Source organism: Orycteropus afer, unplaced genomic scaffold, assembly GCF_000298275.1.
Source record: "Orycteropus afer afer isolate SDZICR_OR568_19922 unplaced genomic scaffold, OryAfe1.0 scaffold00107, whole genome shotgun sequence".
NCBI lineage: Eukaryota > Metazoa > Chordata > Mammalia > Tubulidentata > Orycteropodidae > Orycteropus > Orycteropus afer.
In genome coordinates, this window is record NW_006921694.1 from 5,244,429 (window position 1) to 5,255,529 (window position 11,101).

The 11,101-nt window shown below is 40.0% G+C and overlaps 1 protein-coding gene across 1 annotated transcript in view; it reads left to right on the top strand.

The window, feature by feature from the left end:
• The window catches only part of CMYA5 (cardiomyopathy associated 5), a 159,645-nt gene that overhangs the window by 75,165 nt on the left and 73,379 nt on the right, over nucleotides 1-11,101 (top strand). Inside the window, exons 4-5 of the mRNA XM_007943481.1 lie at nucleotides 2,199-2,221; nucleotides 8,576-8,694. Coding sequence (XP_007941672.1) covers nucleotides 2,199-2,221; nucleotides 8,576-8,694 — 142 coding nt within the window. The remainder of the gene's footprint in view (nucleotides 1-2,198; nucleotides 2,222-8,575; nucleotides 8,695-11,101) is intronic.

An 11,101-nucleotide genomic window follows, 5' to 3' on the forward strand; every position in this document is an offset into this window, starting at 1 on the left:
CTGACTGTAAGCACACTGAAAACAGGCCCAAACCTCATGGAGCCCCATCTGGCCTACTTGGAAAAATTAATTTTTCAATATTCCCTAAAATCATTTATATCTCTGTGTGGGGTTATATGATTCTGACATTTAAAAATTACTGGGGCATGCCAGATAACTATAAAAAAGGCCAGCAAATTCCTACAACCTTGATATCCAAATCCAGTGAAAGGACACATGGAAAGGAAGACAAGCCACAGAATCATCATGAAAGAACTCCCATTCCATCTGCCCAAGAGGGAAAGAAAGCAACCTCTAGAACCTCATTAATTCCCATGTTTTCCCTTCAATGTTAGCACCTCTTCTAGTGCTGAGCATCCTTACACTGGTTCCTGGACCTGTCCTCTCCACTCCCTAACGTGAAGTTACCTCTCAGATAGACCATTCTCTCTGAGCCTTTCCAAGTGCCTGAGAGTAACTTGGTTCACTTTACTGATGATATAATGCAGTACTTCTCTCAGGTAAGGGAGCTCTGGTGGTGCCGTGGTTTAAGCATTCACCTGCTAACCAAAAGGTCAGTGGTTTGAACCCATCAGCCACTCTGCGGGAGAAAGATGAGGCACTATGCTTCTGTAAAGATTTACAGCCTTGGAAACCCTTTGGGGCAGTTCTACTCTGTCCTATAGGGTCACTATGAGTCAGAATTGACTTGATGGCTATGGCTGAGTTTCTCAGATAAGATGTTAGTGCTTTTATAAGGGTGCATCTGGGGACAGGATTCCTTAATTAAAGTAAATAACTGTAGACCTAGGTAGATTCCTTGGTGCTCCTCAAATTACTTTCTTAATTTGACTCCCTTAATTCCTTAGAGAGGAGCTCTGGTGGTACAGTGCCTAAGGCACTTGACTGCTAACCAGAAGGCTGGTGGTTCAAACCCACCAGCCACTCCTCGGAAGGAAGGTGGGGAAATCTACTTCCATAGTGATACTGCCTCGGCAACCCAAGGAGGGGTTGCTATGAGTCGGTCCCACTGGACGGCACATAACAATAACAACAAATTCCTTAGAGAGGAGCTCTGGTAGCATAGTGCTTAAGGCACTTGACTGCTAACCACAAGGCTGGTGGTTCAAACCCACCAGCCACTCCTCGGAAGGAAGATGGGGCAATCTACTTCCGTAGTGATACTGCCTCGGAAACCCAAGGAGGGGTTGCTATGAGTCAGGCTGACTCCACAGCACATAACAACAACAATTCCTTAGAACATTCAGTAAAATGCTGATTCTCCATGGAGCCAGAATTAACAAGGAGTCTGAAAGATGTTTTCCCTAAAGGCAGTTCCAAACCTGGCCTAAAGCTAAGCTAAGTGTCGAATAGGAGGAAGGCGTATTTTATGATCAGTGGGGATCTCCTTTCAAAGATCCCCAGTTCTCCTCCTCTAGTGAGGTTCAGAGGTGGCAAAAGGCAAAATGGAACAATAGTAGGCTTTTATTTTGCCTTCGGGAACATCTCCAGCCAGGGCAAATTTGGATGAGGTGGAAATGGCCATTCTCAAAGAAGAACTAAAATCATTAGATTGCTTTATGTTTAAATAAAGCAAAGCTTAATATGTTGAAATCGGGCTCATCTTATCAAATAAAGCATAACATTAATAAGATGTTTTGTGCTCCCTAAGGACCTCATTGGTGTTTGATAAAAATATTTCCTTCTCTCTAGAACATTTTTGTTTTCTGCTTATAAAAGTAATAAGACCCGTTGGAGAAAATTTAGAAAATACAGAAAAGCACAGAGAAGGTATCACCCAGAGATAACTATTGATAAAGGTATTTGGTATTATATCTCACACTGAGCAAATTTAACTTGTTTTTCTTGCTTCAGAGAATTCCATTCTAGAGGCTAAACCATTTTGTTAATGAATAAAGGGAAGCAGAGGCTAAGCAACTCATTGCAGGCCTTGCTGATCACAGAAAGCAGAGTGGAACTAGAAACGAACGTCCCCCCAGTACCCCAGCCCTCATTCTGAGCATGCATTTTCTTGCTGCCCAGGCTGAAGCCCCCAAAGAGAAACAGCCTCGGAGGTAGCTGAGGGGTAGTGCTTGTGGAACATTCACGATCTTCATACTCTTGGTTGGTTTTTCTTTTGGGTGTTAATTGTTTTTTTTTCTTCTCTCTCTCTCCCTCCTTTTCCCTCTTTCTTTCATTCTCTCTCTTTCTCCCATAAGTCATTTGAAGAAATCAATAAAAGGTATATAAAATGTGGCACAATGTAGTGGCTACTGAGAATAGCATGACTGGATGCTTTATTTTAATATCTTGGTGCTTTATAGAAAATGAGCTGCTGAAAAAATACATACATTTAGTAAGCTACTAGATTTTCACTTTTAGACACTGTGCTTTTAAAAGCTAAATGACAGCTTTGAAAGAAAATTGCATGTGCTTTAGTTAAATAACAATTACCATAATGTAGATTTTTAACTGCTTCCTTGAGATGTGTTCTATATTTGCAACCTCGTGTACACCATTGTTCCTGTCACCGAATACAGAACGTTTTGCAGATACTTAGACTTATTGGTTAAATATGAGCATTTGAAAGAATCATTCATATCCGTCTTGTGTAATTTTGTGTCTTATGTAATCTTAATGGAATGTTCTCTGATTTTCACTTCCAGATAGTCATGCATTTATCTTCTCTTTCTGCTTGACTAACCTAAATGAATCTTCCTCTTTTGATTTTGTTGTTTTAACACACAGTATTTGCTCTTGTAAAGCAAAACACTCAAGAAATTAGGAAATGCCTATAAAACCATACAACATCAAACCCGTGTTTATTTATTGGAATGTGTGATATTGAACTTCTTATACTGCTCTGAAATCTTTTCTTTTGGGCCCCATGCAAGACCTGGAGTTTTTCTTACTGATTAAACCCAGTATCTTCCCATTTTTATCTCTTTATAGTAAACTTCTAAGACTGTAAATATTTTCTTCAGTTTACGTCAATGCCAGTGAAAATTGTGAAACAGCATAAAGTGAAAACATACTTTTGTTTAGATATATGAAAATGTAGAAAAATGAGTTTGGACTAGAAACCCATTTTTTTTTTTTTTTGAAAATTGAAACTGCACAGATGAATCTATAAAAAATTTTTTTCAACAGAATACTCTCAATAGTTTTAGGAAAATGAACAATATTAATATTTTTGTTGATCAATAAAGGTTTTATAACAGTGGCTCTGTTATAAATAAAATTATTTGGGAGATTTAAAAAATGCAGATGCCTAAATCTTACCCCCTGGGCTCTGGCAGCATAGTGCCTAAAGCACTTGACTGCTAACCAGAAGGCTGGTGGTTCAAACCCACCAGCCACTCCTCAGAGGAAGGTTGGGCAATCTATTTCTGTAGTGATACTGCCTCGGAAACCCAAGAGGGGTCGCTATGAGTTGGGTCTGACTCGATGGCACATAGCAACAACAATAACAACAAATCTTACCCCGAGAGATTCTGATGTAATTGGTATGAGGTGTGGCCTGGGCATTTTTAAAGCTCCCAGCTTGGTGCCTAAGGCATTTGACTGCTAACCAGAAGGCTGGTGGTTCAAACCCACCAGCCACTCCTTGAAAGGAAGGTTGGGCAATCTACTTCTGTAGTGATACTGCCTTGGAAACCCAAGGAGGGGTCACTATGAGTCAAATCTGACTCAATGGCAGTGAGTTGTTGTTTTATTTCATGGTTAAAGCATTCGGCAGCTAACCAAAAAGATCAGTGGGTTTAAACCCTCCAAGCACTCCGTGGGAGAAAGATGTGGTGTGGCAGTCTGCTTCCATAAAGAAATCCCAGGGGGTAGTTCTACTTTATCCTATAGGATCTCTATGAGTTGGAATCGACTCACAGCAGTGGCTTTGGTTTGCTGAGATGATTCTAACGTGCAGCCAGAGTTGAAAACCTCTGGTTTATGACAATCTGTCCTTTGGCCCGGTGGCTCCCAGAACTGACTGTGCATCTGAATCACCTGTGTGATTTGTTAGACCATAGACACTGGGATCCCATCCCAGAGCCACTACATCAGAATTTCCAGGGTAGAACCAGGCATCTGCAGTTAAACAATTCTGACAGTTTTGCCTGAGTCTGAGGCACAACAGTGAGATCTGGAAATTTATACCCAGGCTACACTCCTAGTTTTTTTTTTTTTTTTTTTAATTATACATTGCTTCTAAATATATATAGATATAAATATATAAAAAAACAAAAACTTAAAACAGGTTTATAGTTTCATAGTGCCATACAATGTAGTGGAATGTAGATAAATATTTGCTTATTTATATTTCTTCAATCCATGGAAGATACTGATTGGCAAGAAAACTTGGTGAATAAAAATTTAGGAATGCTTTTACCTTGCTGTAGAATATTTTCTGTATTTTAGAATACAGAAAATGCTGTAGAATATTTTTACTTTTCTAAGGAGCTCTGGTAGCATAGTGCCTAAGGCACTTGACTGCTAACCAGAAGGCTGGCGGTTCAAACCCACTGGCCACTCCTCAGAGGGAAGATGGGGCAATACTTCCGTAGTGATACTGCCTCGGAAACCCAAGGAGAGTTCGCTATGAGTCGGGTCCGACTCGACAGCACATAACAACAACAACAACAAAGTGTTAGGTTATTAACTTGCTAGTATGAACTCACATCCATGTAATAAATACAGCTCCTTTGGTTTTGTGCTTGAATTTGTTCAACTGTGTGTCATTTTAACTTCATTGTCCCATTGACAATGACTTAATATTTGCTAAAGCTGCATGTCACCTAAATGCAAGTATGCTCGTGATAACCATTATTTCTCTGTAAAACAACAACAACAACAACCAAATAACCAATAAACAACTACAAAATTCTGGGATTTGGAAAGAAATAAGAGCAATTAAAGAGAGCCCAACTAAACACACACAAATACACATGACCACATGCACACACACACTTGATGAAACTTGATTGCTTCACTAAAAAGAAGCCTTTCATGTCCTCACAGCTTCTGCCTCAAAGTCTCAAAGTTGCTGGTGTTCCTTTCTACAAAAGTGCTAATTATCTAGTTTATTTTACCTTGCTGCTGTTTCTCCCTCTCTTCATGTTATATCTCTGAAGGCAGTGCTTGTATATTAAATAATTTTTCTCTACACTAAAAAATGCTTAAATTAAAGAACGCTGTCAAGCATATTTATACTCAAAATTTGCATATCTTGAAAAACACATTTGCTTAGAAAATGTTGTTCTGCTAAGAAGATGCATTTTTTTCCCTCCATATGCTCTTTTGTATAATAATAATAAAGGGAGTTGCAATCATTGTAGGATGTACTCATAAAAAAAGATGTCCACTTGCCCCTTTATAAGCCAATATTAAAACTAAATAGGTCAATGCGTAAGGAAGACTCAAACATTCTACTTGTGATATCTACAACTGGAGCCTTTGTGCTACAAAGAGTCCTCTGCTTAGACTGTAATGTTTATTGAAAGTGCTTAGTGTGTGTATTGGCCACCATTTTTTGTTAATTCTGAATCTATTCTTTCCACCCTCAGCATCCTTCGTTTAGGCTCTTGTTGTCTTTTCTCAACTAGACCAATGTGGTGTCCTCCTAACTGACCTCACTGCCTCTTTGGTCTACTTGCCCTGATCCTTCCTTAGACTCTTGCCAGGGTATTCTAAACTTCCCTTGTATGAACACTTCCATGGCTTTCTCTATCCTAAAAAATAAAACAGAAATTCTCCATGGATTTGAAAGATACTTCACAGTCAAACCACACACGACCTTTTTTTTTTTTAACTTACCAAAGTAGCGTAATACCTAAGGCACTTGACTGCTAACCAGAAGGTTCAAACCCACCACTACTCCTCGGAAGAAAGGTTGGGCAATCTACTTCCGTAGTGATACTGCCTCGGAAACCCAAGGAGGGGTTGCTATGAGTTGGGGGTCTGACTCGATGGCACATAACAACAACAACAACAACAGTTGGTGACCTTTTTATTTTCACTTCTAATTCCCCCCTTGCCAACTCCCGAGCTTCTTCCAGTTACTCTCTTATATCTCTATGTCTTTGTTCATGCTGCCCTTTCCTCCCAGCAACATCCTTACTCCCTTTCCCACCTGGGAAATTCCTACTCATTCTTTAAGATACAGCCCAAATGTCACCATCTCTTTGAAGCCCCTACTGGAACCATCTCCCTTAAATCAGATAAGGATAAATTAAAAAGAAAAAAAAAAAAAAAAGACATATTGTGGTAAATATTTAGGTAGCAAAACATTTGCCATTCCACCATTCTTCCCATGTGCATTTCAGTGACATTAATTTGTGTTCATAATGTTGTTTAATTGCCACTCTTACATGTTCCTAAGTTTTTCCCATCAGGGATGGTGAATTTTATTGTTCCTAACACCAGAAATCATAGTGGGCACTCTTTAAATATTTCAATTGTATTTTATAATATTTTTCCCATCATTCTGACCAAAAATTTACTAGACCTGAGATCTTGATAGGAGTCCTAGTGGTGCAGTGATTAAAGCACTTGGCGGCTAGCAGAAAGGTCAGCAGTTTGAACATGTCAGCTGCTCCATGGGAAAAAGATGTGGCAATCTGCTTCCATAAGATTTACAGCCTTGACAACTCTATAGGGTAGTTCTACTCTGTCCTATAGGTGTACTGAGAGTCAGAACTGACTTGAAGGCAGTGGGTTTGGTTTTGGTTTGAGATCCTGATATTCTCACTCACATGAAACTACTGACATCTTATTCATTCAAAATATATTGATTAAGCACTACCATGTGCCAAGGGGGAGTTCTGGTAGCATAGTGCCTAAGGCTCTTGACTGCTATCAGAAGGCTGGCGGTTCAAACCCACCAGTCACTCCTTGGAAGGAGGGTTGGGCAATCTACTTCCGTAGTGATACTGCCTCGGAAACCCAAGGAGGGGTCGCTATGAGTCGGATCCGATTTGAGGGCGGTGAGGCTTTTTTTTTTTTTTTGAATGTGCCAAGTAATGTATTACAATACAGTGAATGAATACAATACAATATAGCAGTAAATAAAATATAGATTATATTCCAGTGAAGTAGCCTGACAAAAAACAGATGAGGCGTGATAAGTTTGAAGAAATAAAATGAAGCAAAGTAAGGGAAAGAGAAGACAGGCAGTGCTGTGTTAGTTGGGGCCCAGGGATGACCTCTCTGAGGAGCTGCTATTTGAACAGATAGAAGGTAAGCAAAGAAAGGAGTCTTACAAATATCTGGGAGAAGAAGATTCTAACAGTAAGTAACAGGTGAGGTGGATATCTCCCGGGAAAATCAAAAGGTCTATGGCAATGAAGACAGCGCAGTTCCTCACTGTTGACTTAATTGCTAGAAGATAGTGCCAGTCCTGTGTGAGAGAGGGCACAGAGGGGAAGCCCCTCACGCTGAAGATAAAGGTTTCCACAATATTCCTCTTTCCCCTTCAGAGTCATTCTGTTTTTTAATCCAGATTTTACCTGGATTCACAAATGCTAATTGTTGGCATCCCTCCTAAGAGGGTCTTTAATAAAAGCTTTGTTGTTGTTATATGCCATGGAGTCATACCTGACTCATAGCGACCCCTCCTTGGGTTTCCAAGGGTAGCATAGTGCCTAAGGCACTTGACTGCTAACCAGCCGGTTCAAACCCATCAGCCACTCCTCGGAAGGAAGGTTGGGCAATCCTACTTCCGTAGTCATACTGCCTCGGAGACCCAAGGAAGGGTCGCTGTGAGTCGGGGCTGACTCGATGGCAAATAACAACAACAACAATATCACTACTGAAGTAGATTGCCCAACCTTCCTTCCGAGGAGTGGCTGGTGGGTTTGAACTGCCAGCCTTCTGGTTACCAGTCAAGTGCCTTAGGCACTATGTATGCTACCAGAGCTCCCTAATAAAAGCTAATAATTTATAAACTATGCCACTCCTCGGAAGGAAGGTTGGGCAATCTACTTCCATAGTGACACTGCCTAGGAAACCCAAGGAAGGGTCGCTATGAGTCGGGGCTGACTCAAGGGCAAATAACAACATAGGCTTGTTTAGTCTTGTAAGAATGGGTAGACTGCGCCCTCTTTCCCTGCTGTATCCTCAGCACCTAGAACAGTGTACGTGACACCGTAGTAGGCAAACAATATTTTTTGAATGACTGAACGACTAGAAGCATAATAGTGAGAACTGAGCATAGCAAGACATAGCAAGTCAGATACTTTTGACTATTTATGTCGTTAAGGAAATAAATTATAAAAATCCTTCAAATTTAGCAATTTTGAGGGCTATTTTATAGATGAGAAATGGAGGACTATGTAATTCAGCAAAATCTTTTCCGTTTGAGGATACAAGAGTAAATTTCCATTATTACCAGTTGCACCCAAGAACCCTAAGAATAGACTTTAGGCATGTATTCCAGACCTTCAGAACAGTTTAAATCCTATTTGGAATCAATTAGAGGCTCCTGCATCATAAAAACCACCACCACCACCACCACCACCCCCCTCATTTTGAACAGTTGTTTTTAGCTCTCATTCTGTATGTTAATAACTTCTTGACTTATCTAGAAATATTTTCTTCTTGGTAGGTTGCTTTCTGCAATGGAGAGCACTGCTTCTTTAGAGAACATGCCTGCTGCATTTTCACTTTTTGAACATTATGATGACAGTGCTGCAAGAAGTGACCAGATGTTAAAACAAGTGCCTGGTAAGAACTTCAGTGTATTAATCACCTTGATGAAATTCAGTAGGTTTTGCTTGTTGTTTTCTACAGTGTCTGAATGTAAGTAAATGAATGAGAAAAATAAAGATCTTGGTTGTCACATTTTAAAACTAAATTCTGAAAGAAAGCATGAGACTAGCACACCCTTTTGGTTACAAACTGTATTTCCTTTGGAAGCTGTGTGGTTGTGCTGGAATATTGTGGAGGTGGGAGGAAGTAGCAATGGAACCAAAGCTTCTCCTGCTCCCCCCCTTTTTTTACTTTTCTTTTAAAGTAGGATTTCTCTGCCTTTCTTTTAGAGATTATTTGCTTCCTGGCAGCAGCCAGGTATAAAAGGAAAAGTAAATCAAATATTTTTGTATGTGTTGAACAGATTTTTCCTTATGAGTGGTTTTCCCCTCTTCAATTCTTTTTCCTTTTTTTCAAACTAAACAGATTAGCTTAGAGAACTAACAGCTCAGCACCATGCTCTGTATTCAGGAGCCTCCCACTCAGCTGTCAGAAGCATCTTGCCGGCTCTTCAAAATATTTTTTTAATGTGCTATTTTAACAAACAAGACAATGAAACTTATTTAGATTTCTCAAAGCTACTGTGTTTCAGTGAAGTTACCAAGTTACTGTACAATGTACTCAGATGTCCTCCTTAGAAGATGCTGTATTCTGCCAAAACCACCTTGACGTCTCAAAGCCTAGAGAACCTGTTTAAACTGACAGTTTATCATTTCTGTAGGAAGAGTTTTAGTTTATTAATGGTAAAAAGGGTACTGTGTCTTTTTTTTTTCAAAAAAACAACCCTATATAAAGTAGTGAAAAATTCAGTTATTTATCCTAATTTTTTTTTTTAAAGTCAAAAAGAGTGTCTTCTGTAATGTCTCTAAGAGGCATTAGAATAGAGTGGTGATTGCAAACTAAGAAATTCTTATTAACAGGGCAGATCTTTTGCTTTTAAGGGATTCATTATATGCTGTTGTTCACTTAGACCAATAAACCCTAGAATACCTGTTGGGCAATGAGAGGTTATTTACGTATTTTGGAGATCATAGAGTTAAACTGTCAAAATGTTAAGGATTAAGTCAGAGATAGCACACATGGCAGATCCAGTGGTTGGAGACCATTTATGGGGGGACTGGTCTCTGAGAGAGCAATGCTGCTGGGTGCATCTGCTTCACAGAACTGGAGCCAGGATATTAACTTGCCACTGCATAGTTTTTGTTCGTTTTGTGACCAATGTTGCCTCTTACATATAAAGTCCTCACCTGGTACCTGAAAAGTTAATCTGATCACTCCCTAAACTAAACAGAGGAAAGGATGTGACTTTTCCATTGAACCACAGAGTAAACAGTTATTTGCTATTTACATGATGCCTGGCACTGTGGACAGACTATTAAGCATATTCTATCCTGTCCTGTCCTATTCTATATCATAACAAACCTCAACCAAAAAAAAAAAAAGAAAAAGAAAAAAACAAAAGACCACTCACTGCCATCAAGTCAAATCTGACTCATAGAGATCCTTCTGGTCCTTCCTCAACCCCCTCTCCCTACCCCAACCCTACTCCCTCAGTGCAGGTCTCAAGTAGCAAGACCCTAACCTCATTTGTTAATGAGGATCCTGCAGTGGGGTTTTTACACACATTAGTGTTTCCTTGACTTTTAGAATATTTCCAGAAATGATTTTGGTTTTGAGGGAGCCGGAATCATCGCTGGCTTTCTCCAGAGAAATACCTCTTCACTCTGGAACCTTCAGCTTTCAGGGTCCTGGAATCCCTAAACAATGAAATTAACATTGAAAAGTGGCCCTGTGATTTCCGGTAAGATGGAGGAATAGGCAGACAAGCAACACAGACCCTCTTCAGCAAAGAAAAGAAAAACCAATTGACAGAGATACAGATGACAATCCCGGAACCCTGAGCTTTGAAAGTATACAGAAGTGGATTAGGCACCAACTAGTGGAAAAACCTGAAGAAAAACATTGAGTACAGAGACCATCAGAGCTGCGGACTGTCAGCTACTCTGACGAGACCAACAGCCTGAATATTTCCAAGTGGTGTTGGGACCTGAGAATTAACCTAAAGATCAGCCCTGGTCACCAAGGGCTGCAGGGACAACTTCTCTGGTGGCCTATGACTAGGAAGGGAAATAACAAGAAGGGAGACAACCTGAGCTGTGGACTTTCTGCTGTCTGGAGGGAGTGGCCATTTTGATTTTTTACACATAGCAGCCATTTTGGATATTTAAAGTGACCGAGGGTGCAGCCATTTTGAATGTTTACAAGTGGCAACCATTTTGGATTTTAAAGTGATAGTGTTCTCATTTGGATTCCAGGGATCTAAGAACAGGATCTGTTTGCCAGGGTCGGCAAGGACATAGGACAGGCTGACAAAGGAAAGGAG